This window comes from Ovis canadensis, chromosome 19, assembly GCF_042477335.2.
Source record: "Ovis canadensis isolate MfBH-ARS-UI-01 breed Bighorn chromosome 19, ARS-UI_OviCan_v2, whole genome shotgun sequence".
NCBI lineage: Eukaryota > Metazoa > Chordata > Mammalia > Artiodactyla > Bovidae > Ovis > Ovis canadensis.
The window spans coordinates 65,815,092-65,839,580 of NC_091263.1; the positions used below are offsets into that span (position 1 = coordinate 65,815,092).

At 47.1% G+C, this 24,489-nt stretch overlaps 1 protein-coding gene across 1 annotated transcript; it reads left to right on the plus strand.

Moving 5' to 3' along the window:
• Window positions 1-515: 515 nt before the first annotated feature.
• On the plus strand, window positions 516-24,212 carry IP6K2 (inositol hexakisphosphate kinase 2). Its single transcript, XM_069562111.1, has 6 exons — window positions 516-723; window positions 16,384-16,714; window positions 18,594-18,816; window positions 20,016-20,191; window positions 22,924-23,099; window positions 23,441-24,212. Exons 2-6 carry the CDS (start codon window positions 16,513-16,515, stop codon window positions 23,939-23,941), a joined length of 1,278 nt encoding a protein of 425 aa, XP_069418212.1. The 5' UTR covers window positions 516-723; window positions 16,384-16,512; the 3' UTR covers window positions 23,942-24,212.
• Window positions 24,213-24,489: the final 277 nt, after the last annotated feature.

Below are 24,489 nucleotides of genomic sequence, written 5' to 3' on the forward strand. Positions count from 1 at the left end.
TCTGGCCAACACAGGGCATAGGACAAACAAGCTTCAGACAAGCACTGAAGGGTGAAACTTGGTGGAACCTGGGTTGAACACTGGATCACCCACCAGTCCACAAAGGGACTATACAGTCCTTCCTCTGTTCACCCCTCTATTATCCAGTCATTTGTCCATCCATCTATATCCGGTCATCTGTGCACCTATGCATACAACTGCCCTTTATCTCCCGTCTACACCACTCTTTTGTCTGTCTATCCAACCTCATCCAGTCCTCTGTCTATCCATCTACTAGGGTGACCAACTTCCCAATTTGCTGCACACACTCTCGATGTGAAGTCCTGCATCCCAGGAAACTCCTCGGTCCCAGGAACAATGATACAGCTGGCTCATCCATCTGTATCCCTGGCATCCCTTATTGCAACCATGGGCTCGAAGCCCATCTGTCCACCCACCCTGACCTCCTTGGCCACCCTCTCCCTTGAAGGCAGACAAGACTCCACCTCTCTCCCTAACTCCGCCCATTCCCCGCCCCTTCCGGAAGCGGCTACAACGAATCCGGGCGCCCTAGCAACAGCGCTTTTTGGGCCGCCCAGTCCGCGAGCTGGGCTCCCGGTGCGAGCCAATAATGAGGGGCTCCGGGAGTGAGACGCAGGGGGCGGGGCTCGGCGCGGCGGCCGCCATCTTGGTGGGAGAGAAACAATAGGAAGGGAGCTCCGCGGGACCGGGCTGAGGCAGCAGGTAATGCCACCTTTCCTCTGCCTACGGCCCTGCCGCCCCGGGGACTTTGGAGGAGGGTTTCTCTGGGTCTTCAGGGAGCGAAGTCTCTGGTCATTCGGGGTGTCCCCAGGTTTTGGGGGAGGGGTTCTCCCCCGATTATAGGTGTAAGAGAGATCTCTCAGGGTCCCTGTGGGGCCAGATTTCCCCCGGTCATTTGAGAGAGGCATTATTTCTTCAGGTTACTGGGGAGAGAAGATCTCCCATGGTTTTGAGGGGCAGAATCTTCCCTGGTCATTGACCGGGGGGGGGAGAGTCTCCCGAATATTTTGGTGATACGGGGTCTCTGTTGGTCATTGGAATCTCCGCTCTTTGGAAGAAGGCAAGATCTCTGGGTCGTTGAGGGAGGTCTCCCCAGGACATTGGCGTCCACGATATCTCGGGTCATTAATGGGGGTCTCCCTGAGTCTTCTGGAGAACTCAGCCCAGTGCCTCAGGTACGGTTACCTGAGGCTGGCAGCTGTGCAGCCATTTTGAGTGTTGAATGTCAGTTGGGTTTGTCAGCTGGTGTCAGCGGGGGCGGGGGGGTGGGTATTTGCAAACCTAACCGTCTTATCCCCCAAAGCCCTAAAATGGATCCGGGGACGTCTTCATAGTGATAAGCTTCACCATGGATGGAACTTGCAGATCTTTCACGTTGGGTTGATTGCAGACTGCATTTTGTCTCTTGCGTCCAAGTGATTAGTTTCGGTTTTGGATTTTATTCAATTTCTTATAGCCGAATTGCAGAAAAATGAGTCCAAATGTTGTGAAAAGAAAATGTAGAAACCAGTAACATCTAGTGCTCTTAGATACCGGGGAAATAAAACTAATCACTGCTTGGAATGAAACATTTTGGTAGTGAAATGTACATAGAACAAGAATAAGATAAAATCATCTGAAAGAATAGTTTTAAGCACTGAAAGTTCTGAAAAGTGGTAACAAAAAAATGTTGCAGATCACAAGTTTTATGATACTTTGTATAAAGCACCATGATTACAGTAGTTTTGATGAATTCTAGTATTATTTGCTGTATTTGCATTTTTAGCAGGGTAACATTTTAAGTGAACTAAAATGCTTATTTACATAGATTGCTGTTGTGGCGTTTGTGTAATTTCATCCTGTAACCTGGTGTTTAGGATTTAAAGAGAAGTTTCAGGCTGGTATTGTTATTGTTTTAACTTTAACCACTACCAAAATTAGAAACCTGAGCAAGATATATGCTTTTATTAAATTGGCATAATGAATACGTTATCATGTTGACGTAATAAACCAGTTGATCACTTGGTAGTTTTTTCTGGAGGAAAAAGTCAGTTGAATGGTTGGTTACCTGGTATTCTACTTGGTTTACCTGCTTTGTAACTTTAGACTTTAGAGTACAATTCGCAGGAATTGTTAGGAATAGGATGGATGAGAGCTAGGACTGGAGTTGATACAGTTGTAAAAGCCAGTTTAGCAGATGTAATAAACTTCGTTTCATTTCAAGGCTTTGCAGGTGACATCCACCAGCCCTATATCTATCTGAGCAGTGGAAGGTATGAGGAAGGCACAACTACTGACTGATGAACTGTAGCCAGTCTTTTGCAGAGGGGTGCAAGGGGTGCCAGAGACTTCTGTAAGCACTGAAGATGTCACCCGTCGCTAGGCAACAGGGCTAAGACTGAGCCTCCCCAAGGCCAGCTTGCTGAGGTGAAAATTTTCCATTGTTTGGCTCAAGGAGGATGCGCCGGGGATGAATTTTTCCTTCAAGTGAAGTTATTTTACCTCATGGGGTAATCACCTTAAAGACATTGAACACATTTTTGTATAGTAAATGATTGCTTTCATGTGATTACATTTTAAAGCATATTTTTGTTTTTTAAATAAATTATATTTGTGCTTATTTGCATACCAAGTAACAATAAGCAGTTCTAGTGTTTGCAGTATATTCTGGTAGCCAGGAAGAGGCCTTTTCCCCCAAAATTGAGTTAAGTGTTTACCTCAGAATTTGAAGGAAAAGAGTCTCCGAAAATAATGGAAAAGGTGGTTTAGGTCTGTTAACCGTCCATCCATCACCAGCCTCTGCAGTTAGGAACTCCTATCCGATCTTTACACTCTGCCTTCCTCCCTTCCCCTTAAAAAAGAAGTTGAAATTTTAGGAGGCCTATCCCCAAACTATAATATCCATTGCATATCACTAAAACAAGGGGTTACCCACAGTTTCTACACCAGTAGGCCTTTTGTTTATTGTTGTTCACTTGCAAAGTCACGTCCAACTATTTGCCATCCCATGCAGCACACCAGGCTTCCCTTTCCTTTACTGTCTCCTGGAGTTTGCTTGAACTCATGTCTCTTGAGTCGGTGATGCCATAATTTCTTGATTTTTCTCAAATATTTAGTCATGGTCAGATGGCCCTGATTGTTTCATTTTTTTTTTTTTAACTAGTCAGTTTGTCCAAACTAGGATGCAAATAAAGTCTGCAATTGCATTTGATGAAGGGTCTCTTAGATATGTATATGATCACTCTGTTTTGCAATTTATCTGTTGAAACAACTGTCATTTATCTTGTAGGGGTTCCCACATTCTGGCTTTTACTGATTATAGCCTGTGTTTGAGACCTTTTGACAATGGTGGCCGGGTTTGAAGGGGTCACGATACCTGTATATCTTTTTAGTGAAGAAGTTGTGATGGAGTGGCCAGGACTCATTCAAAAGTGAGCCCCAAACCGTGCACTCTTGAGGACTGTCAGGGGCCTACAGGGCCACACGGCGTAAGGCCCTCTTCCTCCCTCTGTGTCATATGGTCCAGATTTTCCACAAGGAACAGAGAGTCCTACCCTTCCTCCAGGAGAATGTAGGTATTTTGCTCCTTGTCTCCTCACAGACCTCCTCTCACCAGTGTTGCACCCTCTGCCCACAGGCTGTTCATTTACAGGCATCTTGACCCAGTGCTCTTTCTTTGCATGTTACTCTTGGAGTGCCATCTGCTCTTTCCTTTGCAGCTAATTTCCATATCTGTTTTCAGGTTAGGTTCACTTAGGCTTCACTCCCACCTTACCAATTACCTGCTTTACATTTCTTATTGATGGCTTGATCATCCCTTGTATTTAATTGTTGGCAGGTCAACGCACATCTTCTCAGCTGTATCTGACTTTATGAACAAAACATCCTTGTTCTGACTTGTTTTGAAGACTCAGTATCTGACTCATTCCTGTAATTTGATTCTGTGTATTAGGGGTTCTGAAGAGAGGGTCTGTGCTTGCCAGCTCCACGCATCGTATGCAGAATTCAGGGAGGGTATGCGTTTTCAGGACAGAGGCCTACAGTTGTCTCAGATTTTCTTGGGGGTCAGCTGCCCCCTCAAGGGTTGAGAGGGGCTACAGCGTGCTACACCTCACCCTCCACCAGATCTTTCTCTATCTTCTCCCCCTCCCTCCTTAATTCCCTTGTGTGGGCTGGGCTCTATGGGTGCAGTGGGGAAGACAGAAGGCCCTGTGCCCTGCCATGTATGCCGCTGAGGAGGGGAGATGACATTAATGAGGTCACTCCAGGTGAGACAGGTGTCTGGAGATGGCAGTTCTGATGTCTTAGTGGCCCTAGAGCCTGGAGGCTGTCAGGATGTTTTCCCACCTGCCCTCTTGGGACAAACAGATGCAGAGAGACTCATAAGAGGAGGAAGCCCAGGCGGTGAGATGATGGAGAGATCAGCCTGGTTGCAGACCCCCTCCTGGGGGGGGTCACAGCTCTATTTGTTGGGGGGGGCTCTTCTTGCTGTCATGTCCTCCCTCCAGGGAATCCCAAGCTTGGGACTGGGAGGGTGTGTTGCCTCCTTCTCTTTTTCCTTTAGTTTTGACATCTTCCAGTAACCAGATATTAAATTCATAAGCTTACAAAGTTACCTGCAATATTTCTATGTGACAGAGACAGAGAAGCGTGAGAGAGTTTTCTAAGGCAGTTTTTCTTTAAAAGCCTAAGGATCTTTCTTCTTTTGAACACCTTTTATGCATGAGCTTCTAATAAATATGAAGAAGATTGGTATCTTCTAGGTAAGAATGCAGACAGAGAAGGCTCCCAGTAAATGCTGATTCCTGCTGTCCCCATCCCTCCACTCATGTCACTGTAGTAGTGACCGGCTGGATCTCTCTGAAGCCACGTTTTTCCTTGTCTCTCTGCCTGGTTAATTGGAATGTTACCACAGTGCTCCAGGATTCAGTAGCTCACATACCTTGTGGATCAGGTTGGAGTGAAGAATAGGTGCAATCTTTTAAAATTTATGCTCTGTCCCAGTGGCAGTTCTACTTCTAGGACTTTTTCTTACAGAAATACTTCACAGGTATGCAAAGACAGATACAAGCATGCTCACTGCGTTTCAAAGTTGGAAATAGTGTTGGTAGGGAAGTAGATAAATACATTATGATTTTGTGTGACTATTATGCAGCCTTTAAAGGGAATCGTATATAGATAGATGTAAGAGGCTGTCTAAGTCATATAGTTTAGTTGGGGGAAAAAGTGGCAAAACAGAAGACAAATGTTGAATAATTTTACTCAAAATCATAGAGACAGAAAGTTGAATGATGGTGGCCAGGGGCTAGGCAGAGTGGGAAGTTGCTACTTAACATGTATAGAATTTCAGTTTGAGATAATGGAAAAGTTCTGGAGATAGTGGTGATTATTGTACAGCATTGTGAATGTACTTAATGCCAGAGAACTGTCTACCCCGAAATAGTTAAAAAGGTACATTTTATATTGTGTGTATTTTATCAGTATTTTTTAAACATTAGGTGAGAAAAATAAAGCTGATTTTACTGGTGGGAAGAAAGGCCAAACAACGTATATAGCCTGATCCTATTTCTGGAAAGAAGAGAAAAGTGCACTGAAGAAAATGGACAGGATGAAGAGACCCCAAACTAATGACTAATGGTGGTCATTTTATCACACTTGTAACCAGTTTAAAAGTCTCTTTTGTAAGAAATGAACAGGCTGTCCTTTGGCACTCTGTTCCTTTACCTGTCACCCCTTTCTTCACCCTCCCCCTCCACCAAGGCAGGCTTAATATGCCCTTATCCACTTACACTGTCAACTCCATCCTCTGACCTCCATCTCCCATTGGACTTTCTGTAGGAACTGGGACAGTGGACAGAGGACCGCTCACGTTTGAGGAGTGCATTTCTCACCTGTAAACCAGGCAGGAGGCTAGGTTTTTAATTGTGTTCCCATCTCATGGCACCTCCTTAAAATTACCGTGCCTGGTGTACAGATAAAGACATGAGAGTAAGTCAAGCACCGTTTATACCCAAGTATCAGACAGGCCCCACTATGTCAGGGAGAAGGTTTTAAAAGGAATTTTTCGGTACAGTTTAAGTGTGCAGACTTACAGAGAGGTATTGAAAGTTGGATTTCTTGTAATATTTATCTTTAATTGCACATATGTGTTGTTATTTCTTTATAAATAAATAACTTCCAGTAGAAGTTACGCTTTTTATCCACACAGGAAATGGCACCCCACTCCAGTACTCTTGCCTGGAAAATTCCATGGATGGAGGAGCCTGGTAGGCTATAGTCTGGGATTGCAAAGAGTCGGACACGACTGAGCAGCTTCACTGACTGGTCATGAATTGGTTCTCCAAGTTGCCTGTGTGCATTTCTGCCATTGCCGTGGCCACATTTGGAGGTGCTCTCCTCTTAAATACTGTCCACTCCTCTCAGTGTTGACATTGTCACTGGAACCTTTCTCCCAAGCTGGTTGTGACCTCTGCAGTGTGGCCCTTTTATTGTGTTGATATTTTAAAATCATAGCTTTATTAAGATACAGTTCACATCCCATGTAATTCATCCCCAAAGAAACCCTGTATCCCCCACCCGCAGTGTTGCCCCCTCCCCACTGACCCTCGCTGGCTTGTTTGAAAGGACACCACTGCACTGCGTCCCACCCCCGAACTGGAGAGAGGAAGTCAGCGCGGCCCAGCTGGCCCTGCTGTCAGTTGTGGTGGTATCTTCCAGAGGCAGTTGCCTTGTGACCAGGGAGGCTGTAGCCTTTTACCATTTTGCCATTTTCCATATGGGAGATTGGAGGTTGAGGACTTGCACTTACTCAGTAAGAGTTAGCTGCCCCTCGGCATGTGAAGTCTTCCCGATCAGGTATCGAACTCGGGCCACCTGCATAGGCAGGCAAATTCTTAATCACTGGACCACCAGGGACGTCCAAAGCTGCTGTATTGGTCCTGTTAGCATGGGACGCTTTGCATGCCCTTGAGGGGAGTGTTTACCTGAACAAGGTATTGTGAGACCCGGAGGAAACTGCCCTCCAAGCACGGGATCTGGTGTAGCGCAGGGCACACCTTGGTTCCTCCACCAGCGGTAACAGCACTCATTGTGCTGGCCTGCGCAGCTCGGGGCTGCCTGGGTTCTGTGGCTGCCCATGAGGACTGAATCATTTTTGGCACCATTTGTTTCAGAGAATGGGTTCGTGGTCATCTGGTTTGGGAACTGCTCAGAAATGAGCAGGGTAAACACTTACCACAGGCAGGGAATATATGATCTTGCCTGAAGCTAATGGACTGTTGCTTTACTGGCACAAGAGAGAACCGTGAGTCAGGGTAGGAAAGTCCCCCATAGATCAAGACCAGTTTTGGCCAGTCTTCAAGCATCACTTCTGTTGTTCCTGTTGGGTATGTTGCCTACATGGTGGTAGGAGTTGTCGTTGCATCAAGGAGGAGGAAGTGCCAGGTGGAAAATGGCCCTTGGAGAGGGGTAACAGGCTTTTTAAGGAGGACTTCTTGGTCTGTGTATGGAATACATTTTAAGTTCAGTTCAGTTCAGTCGCTAAGTCGTGTCTGACTCTTTGCGACCCCATGAATCGCAGCATGCCAGGCCTCCCTGTCCATCACCAACTCCCGGAGTTCACCCAAACTCATGTCCATCGAGTCAGTGATGCCATCCAGCCATCTCATCCTCTGTCATCCCTTCTCCTGCCTCCAATCCCTCCCAGCATCAGAGTCTTTTCCAGTGAGTCACCTCTTCGCATGAGGTGTCCAAAGTATTGGAGTTTCAGCTTCAGCATCAGTCCTTCCAATGAACACCCAGGACTGATCTCTATTTATAAGTAAATTTGACATTCTGGTAAAGGGAACATGTGATAACTTAGAATCAATAATTTAGATTTTTTTGAAGGAGGAGTGCTCCAGTTTTAACTTGAAAAATTTTTTAAATTGTTCAAACTCTGTCATTCAAGCATTGTAACTGATAAACGTATTTCTGGGTCGGCTAAAAGCTCCTTCTCCTTGTCTCCCCTTCATCTTGGGGCCCTCAAGTCTTTCATTCCAGAAATCTGGTCTGATGAGGCAAAGAGATGGACCAGTGTGATCTTCAGAGAATGCTCTGAGAGGCTGCTCTTCGCCTTATGGAGAAGTTTGTCTGCATTTTTGGAACAGAATCTGTTGTTTTATTTGTTCCTCAGAATTGGTGGAAGGATCTGCAATGTTGTGACTGTCGTGAAATACACTTACAACTTGTAGTTTCTCCTTTATTAAAACTAGAAGAAGATGCTAATGAGGGGAAAAATGAACACCTGGTGTTGGACCCCAGGCATCTGTGTCAAGTCACTGGCAGGGCTTCTGTGTTGTCTCTCCAGCCCTGCTGTGTTCTTTGGTGGAGCCACCACTTGCTGTGACATGAGGGTGACCCTTCCACCTTCTTAGCAGTGACTCGTTCATCTCAGAGAACATCTTGTTTTCCATGATGAGGCTTAGGTGGTCTGGTGCCTCCGTGCAGCCATGTGTAGGGGAGTGATCTTAGTATTTACTCCAGAAGGCTGTTGTAGGAGGGAAGGAGTTACAGAACAGACTGAGGGCTTGGTAAACAGTAGCTCTTGTCTCTGGCATGGTTGTATCCCATCGTCACTGAAGGTTGAGTTGGCCACTTCCTCTGACCTTTCAGCACCTTGTACACACTTTGGGGGCTGGATTACTGGGATTATTATCCTCACTTGTTTACATGTGGTCGGTCTCCCAGTGTCTCCATTGTGCAGTAGAGCTGTGAGCTTGCAGTGTGGGTGGCATCAGTGTTTTTTTGTGGATGAGTTCATAACCTTCAAGAGCTGAGCAGCCATCTGCGTTTTTCTCTTTCGGTCATAGTGAATTCTTTTGTTCTTCCTCCTAATGTTTTCACTCTCAGTTATAAAGGTAACAAACATGATCTGAGTTTGAGAAAATGTCAAGAAGTTTGGAGCATTCAGGAAACTGAAGAGAAGGGAATAATGATCTTACCACTTAGTACAGGGCAGATCCAGCTTTTCTGGTGGCTGAGGTTTATATAATGTAACATAAATATATGTATCATCCATCTTTAAACAAAAGAATTTACAGTTATGAAAACAGTAAGGTTAGAAAATGAACTTACCTGCAAAACAGAAATAGGGTTACAGATGAACAAAACAAACTTAGAGTTACCAAGGGTAAGGAGAGGGGAGGGATAAACTGGGAGATTGGGATTGCCATATATATACACTACTATGTAGAAGATAGATAAGTAATAAGGACCTGCTGTATAGCACAGGGAACTCTACGTAGTAACCTGTAATGGTCTATATGGTAAAAGAATCTAAAAAAGAGTGGATATGTCTCTATGTATAACTGATTCACTGTGCTGTACATCTGGAACTAACCTAACATTGTAAATCAGTGATATGCCAATAAAAGAAAAAAACACCAGTAAGGTTCAAGAAAGTAAATTTGGATTGAAAGAAGAAAACCAAAAAAAGTTATACATTTAAAAAATCAGTACTACAATACTTTTTTTTTTCCTGCTGTGGTGAGCGACATGTGGGATCTTAGTTCCCTGAACAGGGATCGAACCCATGGCCCCCTGAGTGGAAGTGTGGAGTCCTAACAACTGGACCTCTAGGGCAGTCCTAATACTATAGTATGTTTCCCCCTACCTTTTGGGGCAGTGTGTTGACCACCTCATTTTATGACAGCAGTGTTGTAATTTTTCTATGAAAAGGTCACATAGGGATTTCCCTGGCGATCCTGTGGTTTAAAATTTAATATTTTTTTTTATGCAATGACTCCAGGGCCTTGGAAGGAGATGAACAACCATGACCCCTGTGAGTCCGTGTTACTTTTTTAAGTGATAACTTAGCAACCTGAAAGCTGGGTCTTTGGGATGCCAGCTCAATGCTAACGCAGAATTTCTGAATGGTAATTAGTATATTTGTAAATGGTGAGAGGATTTTAATTTTGTATCCACATTTTAAAGTTTTATTCTTCAATGACCATGCTTTTGCCTGATTTTCTATAGAGAGAATTTTCCAAGAGGTTGTTTCTTATTAGATTAAGAGCTTAGGCTTTGTTGACATGAAACGGTTCCACAGCAGCAGGTCCCAGTTGAGTGTTCAGGTGCAGGGCCCTTCATTTACACGCCCTGGTTAATGCAGACTTAATACGGTGGGCGATTATAAATGCAAAATTAACACCTAGTCGATGCCGAGAATGCAGTTGTTGAAGGTTGTGGCTATTTATTGGTGGTACTCCCTGTATGGTTGGGGTGGGTTTGGATCATTGCAGCGGGTGCCTTTCGAGTTCTCTGTTGATCTGTGTGCAGCAGATACTCACGACGCGGAGGTGATTTGAGGCACCTCCCGTGGGGTGCTGACTCTGTGCTGGTGCTCTTCTGGGCTCTGGAGATTGAGCAGTCAACAGAACAGTCAAAAACCTCCAGCTTTATGGACTTGGTTTTCTGGTGGGGGCAGGGTGGAGGAGACAGAAAATGAACAGGACAAATAAAACATATACAGTATGTTAGATGGTGGTAAGTGCTGAGGAGAAGATAAAGCGGAGTTGTGTAAGGCATGTGGATGGGGAGATGCGGCACTTTCAGATGGGGTGGCTAAGGAAGACTTCATTAGAGAGGTGATGTTTGGATAGAGAGCTGAAGGAGGTAAGAGAGTTGCATGCAGAGGGAATGGCAAGAACGGAGGCCCTTGTATCAGGCACGTTTGAGAAATGGCAAGAAAGCCAGGATAATTGAAGCAGATTTGCTGTTGATCTTTCTTTCATGACGGGTGCTTTACTGGAAGGCTTACTGGACCATTTTGCGTCTTTTCTGCTTATTTGTGTGTAAAGGATGCTTTTGCTTTGACTTTACAAGAATTAAAAAAGGTAACCATGCAACTGGTATAGGTCTCCTAGTATTAGCCGTGTGTTCCTGCTCAGTCCAGTCCAACTCTTTGTGACTCTGTGGACTGTAGCCTGCTGGGCTCCTCTGTCCATGGGATGCTCCAGGCAAGAAGACTGGAGTGAGTTGCCATTTCCTTCTCCACTCTTAGTATTAAGAGTAAAAGCCTGCTAAAAACTAGGCTTTGAAGGTGAGCAGATGGCTTCAGGATTAACAGTGGGTGTCATGGATTTCAGGGACATGGCTGTCCCTGAAAGTGCTGTCCCTGAAAGTGTCTACCATCAGGGAGCGTCCTCACAGAAAGGGCAGAGCCCTTACTTTGACCAAGATGGCGACCCAGGCTTACCTTGCTTGGCATGAGTGACTCAAGATGCTCAGTGGAGGCAAGTGAGCCCAGTTAGAATAGATAGGAGAGTAGATAGGGGGTGAATTCCAGCTAGTGCGTTTGCATGTAGAAACTATTTGTCAGCTGATAGGATCTTTTAATTACAATCTTTTCTGATTATTTTAATTTGTACTTGTTATGAAATTTTTGTAAATTAAAGTATAAGGAAAAATTCAAGCTCTTTGCTGCTGCTGCTGCTAAGTTGCTTCAGTCGTGTCCGACTCTGTGCGACCCCATTTACGGCAGCCCACCAGGCTCCCCCATCCCTGGGATTCTCCAGGCCAGAAAACGAGTGGGTTGCCATTTCCTTCTCCAAAGCATGAAAGTGAAAAGTGAAAGTGAGGTTGCTCAGTCGTGTTCGACTCTTAGCAACCCCATGGACTGCAGCCTACCAAGCTCCTCCGTCCATGGGATTTTCCAGGCAAGAGTCCTGGAGTGGGGTGCCATTGCCTTCTCCATCAAGCTCTTTATTGAAATATAATTTATATACAGTAAGATTCATTGACATTAAATCTCTAATTTGATGAGTTTTGACAAATTTATGCAGCCATATAATCACTGTTGCAGTCACAGCATAGAACATTTTCATTACTCCTAAATGTTCTCTTGGGCCTCTTTGCAGTCAGTCCTGGTCCCCTACCCTCTGCCTCCTGGCAACTACTTATCTACCTTCTGCTATTGCTTTTTCTTGAATGTCATGTAAAGGGAATCATACAGCAGACATTCTTTTGTGATTGGCTTTTTTTCAGTTAATCATAATGCTTTTGTGATTAATTTTTGTTGTTGTGATTAATCTTTGTTGTGTATATCGGTACATTCCTTTTATTGCTGAATAATATTCCATTTTATGGATACATCACAGTTGGTTTATTCATTCCCCCATTTGATGGACACTGGGATTTTCCCCACCTTTTGGTTATTGTGAATAGTGCCACCCAGAACATTCAAGTACAATGTCATTATGTGGACATTTGTTTTCATTTCTGTTAGGTCAGTACCTATACGTAGTATTATTGACTCATATAATAAGTATATGTTTAACTTCATAAGAAACTGCCAAACTGTTTTCCATGGTGGCTGTACTTCTTTTTTTTGTACCAACAGTGTTTGAGAATTACAGTGACTGACCTTGGTGGTATAGTCATGGGTTGTGAGTGGATGTGGGCACTGGCTCTGAGGCTCATGGAGGAGGTTCAGCTGGTAAAGGTTGTTTGTTGCCCCCTGTGACTGCTCAACCCTGGGGCTTTTCTTGAGGCAGAGTAAGTGTCCCCAGCAGATCCTGTCTGTAGCCTCCCACATTAACCAAATTCTAAATGTGTGAGCTAAGGGCCCAAGGGTCTTAGTTGTTTTCTTTTCAGTATTTTAAAGGATGCAACTGTTAAGGCATTGTTTCCAGCAGAACCTTAAACAGGTTTAGGGCATGAGCTGTGGGGGAAATATGTGTCATGTCCTGGGATGAATCGTGTTCTGCATTTCTCACCGATTGATAGTTTCGTGGACAAATGTGAGGCAATGTGGAAAGCTAAAACAGATGCTAAACGTGAAGTCAGTATTTTCCGATTATTCCCTTTCACACTAGGTCCAGGGTCCATCACATGGGCTTCTTAGTAACCATTAATGTTTTAGGATTCCTGGGAAACCAGGCCTTAGACTACTCAAATGTTGAAAAACCTTTAAGAGACCCAACTGCTCAAACCACACGTGGGAAAAGAGTAGCCATGAAATGCAGCAGGTTCTTGGGGCATTTTTCTTTTGACCAGGCTGAAGCCACTAGAGAGGAAGCTGATCTATGGTATGCTGCTGCTGCTGCTGCTGCTGCTGCTGCTGCTGCTGCTGCTGCTGCTGCTGCTGCTAAGTCGCCTCAGTCGTGTCCAACTGTATGCGACCCCATAGACAGCAGCCCACCAGGCTCCTCTGCCCCTGGGATTCTCCAGGCAGGAATACTGGAGTCGGTTACTATTTCCTTCCGATCTATGGTATAATCACTGGGAAATTGCTCCTTCATTTTCCCACAGGCGTTCAATCTTTAAGGGCCCCTAGAACAAACGCGCTCTTTCTCTGCAGCCCCAATGTGAGAAATATGTTGTACAGTGAAGCCATAGTTTTCTTCACATTGAGAGACCGACCATAGTTGAAATAAAAGAATCACAAAACAGGACTTACCTTATTATCTGCGATGCAGTGGGTTTTGCTCTTTTTTTCTTTTCCTATTTGATTAAAACAGACTGCTGGTTGCCACTCACTAATTGAATTATCCCACCCTTAGAGTAGATATCTGGTGATGGTGGTTTAGTTGCTAACTCGTGTCCAACTTTTGCGACCTCATGAGCTGTGTAGCCCACTAGGCTCCTCTGTCCATAGAATTTTCCAGGCAAGAATACTGGAGTGGGTTGCCATTTCCTTCTCCAGGGGATCTTCCTGACCCAGGGATTGAACCTAACCTCTCCTGCCCTGCAGGCAGACTCTTCACCGACTGAGCCCCCAGGGAAGCCCTCAGAGTAGATGTCCACCTCAGGTCTTTCCTTCCCGCCTTACAGACCAGAAAACTGGACCCCAAAGGGAGCCAGTGACTTGGGAGTCTTCCTGCAAGCAATGAAGTGGCAGAACTGGGGCTAGAATCTGGCTCCACCTAACTACAGCATCAGTTTTCTCCCTAGTTCTGCCATTTAGGAGTTTCCTCCGTCATAGACTTGGCACAGACGGGAAAGGGCCTTAGTTTTCTTGCCTCTATGTAAGGTGATGATTCTTCTCCAGGGAGCAGTGTTCTGTGAAGTGCCAGAGTTGGGTGCTGGAGGGAGAGTGGCAAGGTTCCAGCCACTAAGGAACACACGGGAGACCTGGGAGAAGGTGGAGACCCTCACTGGGCTTTTCAGCCTCCAGCCACACCCATGAACCATACTCTAGAGAGCTTTTATGAAGGACCAGATACTGTTTGGGATTTTTCACTGGAGGTGGGAAATGAGTAAGAGAGATGCCTGGAGAGAGATTTTTTTTTTAATTGAATACATTTAAGGAATCTTGAACAGAGTTATTAGAAAGGGTGTTAGGCATTTGGTGTTAGCATTGCTGTGGCAACAAAAGGAGTTTTCACATTTATCAAAGGTTTGAACTGTGTTTCTAAAGCCTGGCCGATGAAAAACATCTTGTGCTTTCATAATTTAATAATTATGGTACCTAGTTCTTTCTTGGGTACCGGCAGACCGATCATGAGTCAGTAGCTTTCCTTTGGGGTTGCTCTTATTCCACAGGTCTTTTTCATTACTGAAAAACTGGTGTGAACAGCTCTCTATAAAGCTAAAGGACTTGTGTGGCCACGCATCTCAGAGCTCCACCTTCTGTAGAGTCTGGAATGGCTGGAAGGTACTCGTCCTTCTAGCTGATCGCCTGTGTTGTGTCTTGGGACGCTTCTCAGCACCTGCCCTCCTGAGGGCTTCTGTAATGAGAAGGTAGTGTCGAGTGTGAGAAATCAGAACCTTTGACTTTCTGCTCTTTGCATATAGGAAAGCGTATTGATTTTTAATCCCTGAGTCCAGTGGGAGGGAGCCCACTGTCAGTTCTGTCTGAAAGGAAAAGAGAAACACCAGCTAAACTCTTTGAAAGAGGCTGCTTTATAAATAGAAAATATAAAAACATGGTGAGAACACTATCACAGGACAAGCTAAGTGTCCCATGAGCGTCTGAGTGCCGTACCAAAGCGCATGTGCCAGAGACCCTGGGCCCCAGAGGCAGCTGTGGAGGGACAAACAACAAATTGAGGTTTGTTTGGAAACTCTGGCTTCTCGGCTCTAGCCCTGGATGAGTTTCCTTAGCTCCCCAAACCAACTGAGGGAATAATGTCTCCCTCATAAAAAGTATCCAGAGGATCAAATTAAGTCCCTGCAGTGAGCCTAGCACAGAGTGGGTGCTTTACCCACCCTAGAGGACAGTGGGCAACCTGTCCTCCATCTGACCCATTCTCACCACCACCACCATCTCATTTGGAATCATGGGAATTGGAGGAGTTCCTAGTAAGAACCCCTTACAGACACTGAAATAAGCCCAAGGTGCTGTAGCACCTGGGTAGTCTGTAATTCTAGGCGGAAAACAGCATGAACCTGACATAAGCTGAAACGTCTCACTAACGTGTGGAGGAGTGCTTTGCTGAGATCCAGTGTGCTTGGGGATCCGAAGTTCCTAGACCTCAGTGGACAAGTGCCCCAAGAATGCAGCTTTGGTTTAAAGGTGTGCCCCAGCTTTTGGAGATAGGGAGAGAACCAATAAAAATAGTCTGTGACCTAGAACACTGTGTATCTTTTTTAAAAGAGTTAGCCAGCCGAGATCTGTTGTTTTTAGATACAGAGGTTAATCATTAAAGCTGGGCCCAAGCTCCACTGCTAATAAGGTTAATGGGGCTTGCCTTTGGCCTTGAGCAGGGGCAATGCGGCACACCTGTGGGGGGCGGATGGTGGGTAATCTTACTAGGTGGTGCATAAGCAGGTTTCCCTTTAAATGGCATTTTATAAAAACATAAATAACGACCAATAGGGAACCCTGTTACCACCATGTAAACTATTCTGTGTTAGTATAGATTCATCATCATATGTAACCAGTGTACCACTCTGATGGGGGATATTAATAATGGAGAAGGCTGTCTATGCATGTGTGGGGCAGATGGGTATGTGGGAAACCTATATTTTCTCAGTTTTGCCATGAACCTAAAACTGATGTAAAATATAAAGTCTATTAAAATATATTAATTAACGGAGAGCCTTGGATGTCAGTTACTCTTAAGTCTAACAATTGTAGTAGAAAATGGTACGATTTAATGCGACTATTAGGTTTGAAATTGTGATTTCACCTCATCGTGGCTTCGTGGTAATGGCCTTCTAAGGCCTGGTGGGGGTGATTGGAGCTGTTTGGGGTTCGCAGCCAGTCCCTGCGAGTCGGCATCCGGCCCCGCCCGGGACGACGGCGGCTGTTTGTTTCTGCGGGCGGGGGCGGGGCCGAGGGGGCGGCGTGGGCGGACCCCGCGGGAGCTCAGGCTGTTTTGTCTTTTCTGCTGGAAGAGGACGGCCAGCGCCTCTAAGGCGGTGCCTGGCCGTTTCCAACTCCGTTGTTACTCTCCGCAGAGCGTCCTGGCCCACACGGCCGCGGAGCTGAGGCCAGAGAGACGGACGCACGGACAGACGACAGACGGAGGACGCGCTGGCCGCTGGACCCCGCTGCCCCCTCTTCTCCCTGCTGCCCGCACCTGGAGGATGAGCCCAGCCTTCAGGGCCATGGACGTGGAGCCCCGCGACAAGGGCATCCTGCTGGAGCCCTTTGTCCACCAGGTCGGGGGGCACTCCTGCGTGCTCCGTTTCAACGAGACGACCCTGTGCAAGCCCCTGGTCCCCAGGGAGCACCAGTTCTACGAGACTCTCCCAGCTGAGATGCGCAAATTCACTCCCCAGTACAAAGGTGAGCCCCCAGCTGCCTTAGGGGTCGCCAGCGCCTGGCGAGGACCTGCGAGCCGCCGCGGCCAGAGGAGGTCCCGGCAGCCACCCCGGGGCCCTCACCCCTCCCATCCGCTCTGTGTTTTCCCTCCTCCTCCTCTTGGCCCTCCGCCCAGCACCTCACACCCTCAGTTTTCAAGCCCTGGTAAGATTGCTCAATTCTGTTTTGTGGGTTTGTTTTGAGTTTATTTTTGGTGGAAGTGTAGTTGTGTTTTATGTTCAGGTGTCTCTTGATCACGGTAACCCATAGTCCCCCATGAGGGGACATCGGGGAAGACTTTGAGAGGATTTTACCCAGAACACTTGCCGCCTGCTTTTTGTCCTCCAGGAAACCAGAAGCCCTGGTGATTAGGTAGGCTGGGAGCAGGGTTGAGTCAGATGGAGCGCAGGAGTGGGAGGCTTGTGCTGATTAATTGAAGCCCTTTGCTATTACGGAATGTCCCTGAAATGGCTATATTACGACAACCCTTTGATTCACATATGGTGACTCTCTTCCTTTTTATAATAGGGGGAATCAGCATGGTGTGGTCTTTCCTGGGGAGGGGGGATCCTTTGTAAATCAAGGAAGAATCCTTTAAGGAAATTAATTGTAAAGCTGCATTGCCTGCTTATGCAAAAGACTCTTGAACAGCTTGGGTTCTCTGGGACTGTTGGAACATAGTCTTTGAGGATAGAATGGTACGGTCACCTCTCTCTGTATTCTGAACATGCATGGTGCTTTGGGGGGGGTGGGGAAGTTGGGGGCCCTCACTTGGTCCTCTCTGTTGTTTTTTCCAGGACAGAGCCAAAGGTCCCTTGTTAGCTGGCTGCCCTTGCCCCCCATTTTTTCCCTGGTTCTTTCCCACCACAGGAAAGTGTGGTCCCCTGAATTCCCCACCCCAGCTCCTCTGCGCCCAGAGCCGGGTACCACCTCAGAAGCGTCGTCTCTCTAAGCACGCATTCCCTTGCAGCGAGCGAGCGAGCAAGCGGGCGGGCAGCAAGAACTGAGCAAATTGAGTGATCCCAGGCCAGAGAGGCCTGGGAGGAAAGGTGTTCAGCCAGTCGGTTTTAAGGCACTCGTCGGCACCTGCTGAAACCCTCCCACCCGACAGCCCCCTCCTCAAAGACTGTCTCATTACCCATGGCAGGTTCTAGAGACTCGGGGAGAGCTGCTTTCAAGGCCACTACACGTCTGTGCTCCCAGCCCAACCCCATTTGCCTTGTGTTCATCTTGTTCTTTTGCGACATGAGACTGCAAAGACCAATAAAGGAATATATCTGAGAAGGACAGAAGGCTGGAGTGCCCACCGTGTGGGGTGCTCAAGAAGCCTTTGCCAGGGTGTCTTGTGCTGTGTGGTTTGCTTTGTTTGCTCCTTTATTTTGTTTTGCTTGCCCAGTCTTCCCTTACCCTCGGACGCTTCTTACCTCTCAGGCAAGTCTCTGTTCAGGCTCTGCTTTAAAGCAAGCCTCAAGGCCATCGGAGATTCTGTTTAAGGTAGTAAAAAAAATCCCACGAGATTTAAAAAGCAAATGTCCTCATGTCTCTCTCAGGATTAGAAGAATTACATAAAAATTAATAAACATTTTCAATGATGGAAAAATGTGTCTTGTAATTCTTTGGCTCTTGCCTCGTTGAGTGAATCATAGAGGAACTCTCAGCCATGTTTGCTCCCTAATCGCTTGTCTTGTATGGTGTCATCTTTTCTAGCTGTTTTGATATTTGTTAGGTTTGCAGATGAGTTTGGGGCCTCTGGCAACATAGAGACTAAGGAACAGGGTAAGAAAAAAACAAATGTTCCAATCATGTTATTTGTAACACATATTCCTGTGGAACTGAAAGTCTTCCGTGTTCACCCTCCTTCTAGGTGTGGTATCCGTGAGCTTCGAAGAAGACGAAGACAGGAACTTGTGTTTAATAGCACATCCATTAAAAGGGGACCACGGAACTGTGGACAGTGTAGATAATTCAGACTGTGAACCAAAAAGCAAGCTGCTCAGGTGGACAAACAAAAAGCATCACGTTCTAGAAACAGACAAGACCTCTAAGGACTGGGTGCGGCAGCACCGGAAAGAGGAGAAGGCGAAGAGGTGGGTACAGACTTGAGAGGGACTGGACGCGGGAGGAGGGGAGGGATCTCAGTTAGGGCCCAGTGCCCCGGGGCTGAGGGCTCACCCGATGGACTTGGCAGGCGCCTTGTCACTCGGGTCAGTTCCCACGTGGCGTGCCCAGCTTCTCTTTGCCTGACTCTGAGTTAGACTGTGCCATTTCAGGTAAATCTACTGTTGTGGCAGCTGTAAGAGAGTTTCAGTCACTCGTTCCTCCTGCGGCTGTCCTGTGCCAGGCCCTGCGTGGCATCTGGGAATGTAGCAGTGACCCAGACAGAAGCCGTCCCATTACCGCAGGCTGTTCACTGATAGTGGGAGACAAAGGGACGCATCTTGGGGATCCCCCTAGGCAGAGCCCTCCCAAGTGGCACACCTTGACAGAGCTTATGAAAAGATAAATTGTGTATGCTGCTGCTGCTGCTAAGTCGCTTCAGTCGTGTCCGACTCTGTGCGACCCCGTAGACAGCAGCCCACCAGGCTTCAAAACATAGCTAAGGACTTCACTGGTGGCTCAGTGATCAGGAATCTGCCTGCCAGGGCAGGAGCCACAGGTTCAGTCTCTCGTCTGGGAAGATCCCACAGGCCTCAGAGCAGCTGAGCCCAGTGCCCCGCAACTGCTGAGCCTGCATGGCCTAGAGCCAGCACTGTGCGACAGGGGACGCCACCGCAAGGGGGGCTAAGTGCTGCAACTGGAGGGGAGCCCCTGCTTGTCCCGGCCAGAGGGAGGCCCTCAGAGCACAGCCGAAGAGGGTTGTTTCTCTTCTTTAAGTGTAGCCAAGTAGATTGACTTATTCTCATGGAATTTCACTTCAGCCTCTGTCTCCAGCATCCTGAGTTAGGGAACTTGGATGTTCTAGAAGCCAGGGGGTGGTCCTGCCTAGAAGGTGGGAGCAGGGAAGGCTGCCTTGTGGGGTGTGGGCTGGAGGCAGAGGCTGTCCTTAACATCTTAGGTTTTCCTAAAGCAGCAAGCTTACCCCTTAATTTTTTTTTTTAAATCAACTGTCTTGAGGTATGGTATACTACAGTAAAATGTACCCGTTTGAAATGTTTAATGTGTCCGCTGAAACAACCACCACATCAGAACATCAAACTTCCTATCACTGCAGAAAGTTCCTTCATGCCTCTTTGCCCCTGACTTCTGATGAGATGTTATGATTTATCAGCTTCTTGTCTCTTTATAGCCATAAGTTAGAAGAAGAATTTGAGTGGCTGAAGAAATCTGAAGTTTTGTACTACAGTGTAGAGAAAAAGGGGAATGTAAGTTCTCAGCTTAAACACTACAACCCTTGGAGCATGAAGTGTCACCAGCAGCAGTTACAGAGAATGAAGGAGAATGCGAAACACCGGAACCAGTACAGTATCCTTTGCTCATAGGGCCTCTCTGCATTAGGGAGAGGGGAGGACAAGGGAGAAGACCCTTCAGGCTTGGAGACAGACTTTGGATTTTTTAAAGTCATGGTTGTGCCAGGACACCCTGCGTGATAACTGGGCAGACATCACTTCCCTCTGGGCTGAGCACTGGTCTGGGAATGCAGGTGCTGGGGAGGAAGTTTGATGGGTTCCTGGGGGTGAGGGTCACCTCATGGAGGGACCAACTTGCATTCGGGGTGCTTTACCCTGGAGTGCAAGGAGCTGGTTTGTGTTTCCACACACTTGCAGAAGTCCCCAAGTAGCGCTTAATTGCTGCAGTGGGGCTGGACTGGGCTTTCAGTCTGGTTTACCAGGCTGCCACTTGAAGAAATCACAAGGGAAAGGTTCCTTTCTTTTTTTCGGTCAGGGAGCCTAGATGTGCACTGTAGAGTAATTCATTGAACCTAATGGTGCCAGTCACCCAGTTCCAGCAGTTGGTTAACCCACTCATGTCAGTCTCCTGTCTATACACCCAGCACCCCCAATTGAGCTCTCTCTGAAGCAAGTGTCAGATAATTCACCTGTATGCACTTCAGTATATATCTCTAAAAGATAAAGATATTTTAAAACACTAATACTATCGTTACTCCTTGAAAAGTGGATCGTAATTCCTTACTGTCAAATATCTAATTTGTTTTCCCATTTTCCTTATTGTCTCATAAATGTTTTATTTATGGTTTGCTTGAATGTGGGTCCAAATGGTGTTCACATGTTGCATTCAGTTGAAACGTTTAAGTCTTTTAAAATACATTTCTGTTTTTTTCTTCCTGGAAATTTCTTGTCAGAGAAACTGGGTCTTCTAGAGTTACCCATCCTCTGGATTTTACTGATTACATCCTGTGGTGTCTTTTACACATTACTCTTTCCCCTCTGTTTGCATTAAGTTGATAATTTGATCTACAGGCTTGATCAAATTCAGGGTCAGTTTGAGGGAGCGGGGGCAGGACTCCTTCAGAAGTGGTATTTACCTGTTGATTGGGAAGCAGAATGTCATTGTCCTTCTCTTTTGTATTGCCATTGCCTTACATCCATTTTTTAATTAGGTGGTTTTTTGTCATTCCTTTTTCATTCATGAGCTGGAATCCTGCTGTAAAGAGAAGCTTTTCCTCATCACTTTCGTGCTTATCATGAAGTATAGTTCAAATAGGAAAGGCAGGTTAAATGTTATTTTCCTTAGTTTACTATTTGAAATAATGAGATGGTTTCTTAACAGCCTCCAAAGGTAACTAGTGAGGTTTTCCGCATCATCATGAACTCATGAATTTGTTTAAGTTTTTGAATGCAGCATGTGGGATCTTAGTTTCCCAACCAGGGATCAAACTTGTACCCCCTGCAGGGGAAGTAGGAAGTCCTAACCACTGGACTGCCAGGGAATTCCCTCAACATACTCGATGTGTCTTAGTTCATTGCAGTTATCTCTGATGCTCAAATTGTCCCATGCGTGGTGAGTGGGAGTCTTTTAAACTAGGCTCCTGAGTCATTTTTACACAACCACAGCCGTCTGTGTAGCTGCCTTACTTTTCTGGAATGCAGAGATGGCACAGGGTCAGGTATGTTCGTACTCCAGATGTGAATTCAGTTATTCCTTTAAGGCAGGGATTGCCAGCTTTTTCAGTAAAGGGCCAGATACTAAATCCTCCAGACTTTGCAGGCACACACTGTGTCATAGCTCTGTCATTTGTGGCATGAAAGCAGCCACAGCTGATGTACATGAATGACCCTGGCTGTATTCCAGCTAAGCTCTTATTTATGGGTGCTGAGACTTAAATTTCATTCAACTTTCATGTGTCATGAAATATTTACTTTTTGACCTCTTAAAAACAGAAAACTGAAAATCCCCTGGTGGTCCAGTGGTTAGGATGCCATGCTTTCACTGCCAAGGGCCCAGGTTCAGTCCCTAGCCAGGGAACTAAGACCCCCACAGGCCATGTGACCAGAAAAAGAAAAAATTCATTTATAAGAACCACTTGTTCCTAACTTACCAGCTATAAAGCGGTGAGCAGGGGGCCATGGGTCACCAGTCCACACTCTAGGAGCTGGTCTGGGCATTGTGCTAAGTCACTTCAGTCGTGTCCAACTCTTCGTGACCCTGTGGACCGGAGCCCTCCAGGCCCCTCTGTCCATGGGATTCTCCAGGCAAGAATACTGGAGTGGGTTGCTGTGCCCTTCTCCAGGGGATCTTCCTGACGTAGGGATCGAACCAGCATCTCTTATGTCTCCGGACTTGGCAGGCAAGTTCTTTACCACTAGTGCCACCTGGGAAGCCCCAGGGGAACTCATACATCTGGTCATTGTTTCCTGGCCTTTTCAGTGTCCCCATCTGGGAAATACATATTTATTTGAAAAGAGAAAACTTGATGAGTTCCTAAGTGATATTTCTAGTTCTTATTTAAGATTGGGATTACTAAACTTACTGATGTTCTGATTTAGGACAGGATGTTGTTGGATTGTGGTCCCACATCTTGCTGAGTCAAGAAATGGTGTGTATGGGGCCCATGCTGCTCTCACGCCAGTTCCCTGGCAAGAATTGCGGGTTCCTTTTAGCCTTCCGGTCAGCCCTGGGCCGCCCACCTGGGAGATAGAGCAAGATTTCTGGGACGCTGTGTGTAGGCCCTGCACCCTGGGAGTGCCATGGAGCAGCACCTTTTCTTTAGAGGGGCCTTATCCTTAACCACTCAGAATTTATCTTGCTGGAGAACCTGACTTCCCGTTACGAGGTGCCTTGTGTCCTGGACCTCAAAATGGGGACACGCCAGCATGGTGACGATGCTTCAGAGGAGAAGGCAGCTAACCAGATCCGCAAGTGCCAGCAGAGCACGTCGGCAGTCATCGGTGTGCGTGTGTGCGGCATGCAGGTGAGAGGAGTGTCAGAGCGTGGCGGGTGTGGGTGACGCTCTCTGGGGCTGGCCAGACTGGCTGAGTCCAGAAGCTGTGGGCCAGAGAGAGAGGAAAGGGGAGACACTGGGCACTCTCCAGTAACCCACACATTAAGCAGAGGACTGGCAGTGGTGCCCAGGTCAGAGGGCTGTATCCAAGTGGGTGTTGACTGGCAAGTACAGGGCCTTGTGTGACTGGTGTACTTAACAAGTTAAAGGATCGGGTCCAGGGCTGTCGTCTTGCTGCCACTCTCCTGGGGCCGGGCCATCTCTGCCTGAGATGCCTGTCGGTCCCTGACCTGCTGGTCTCCCTCCCACAGGTGTACCAGGCGGGCAGTGGGCAGCTCATGTTCATGAACAAGTACCACGGACGGAAGCTGTCCGTCCAGGGCTTCAAGGAGGCACTTTTCCAGTTTTTCCACAATGGCCGGTACCTGCGCCGGGAGCTCCTGGGCCCGGTGCTCAGGAAGCTGACTGAACTCAAGGGCGTGCTGGAGCGACAGGAATCCTACCGCTTCTACTCAAGCTCCCTGCTGATCATCTATGACGGCAAGGAGCGGCCTGAAGTGGCCCTGGACTCGGACGCGGAGGACTTGGAGGACCTGTCAGAGGAGTCTGCTGACGAGTCGGCCGGCGCCTATGCCTACAAGCCCATCGGCACCAGCTCGGTGGACGTGCGCATGATTGATTTCGCACACACCACGTGCAGGCTGTATGGTGAGGACAGTGTGGTCCACGAAGGCCAGGATGCTGGCTATATCTTTGGGCTCCAGAGCCTGATAGACATTGTCACAGAGATAAGTGAGGAGAGCGGGGAGTGAGCTCTGGCTGCGCCAGCACCTGAGAGACTCTGTGTGTCCCGGGCACAGCTGTGCTGCGTCGGGGAGGCGGCCAGTATGGCCAGGCGGTGGCCCTGCAGCCTGGAGCTGATGCGCAGAGGCCTCTGTGAGTCCCAGCCTGAGCCAGCCCCAGTCGCGCTCGGAGTCTTTATTTATTTTAACTATTTCTTCGACATTCCACATTTGATGATGCAGATACCTCTTTCTTCCCTGAGTGTAAATGTTCTAATACAAATCTTTTTGTTAATTGTAACAGTGCTGCTGTCGTTCTTGCCAGGGATAGGGGGCTGGCAGCCAGCCCCCCTCCCAACCCTCGGAAATGTCACACATGCCACGACCTCCACCCTGGTCCAGCAGTGTCCTCCTTGCCACTGCCCCCACCCCATGGGCCCTGAAGTCACCATAGTCTCTTGGCTAAGTCCTCAGTCCACTAACCAAGCACCCACAGGCATAACCTTAAATGGGTCCATCCCAGCACCCTTATGCAGAGAATTGCGCTTGACTCTTGACACAGGTCTTTCCCTGCCCTC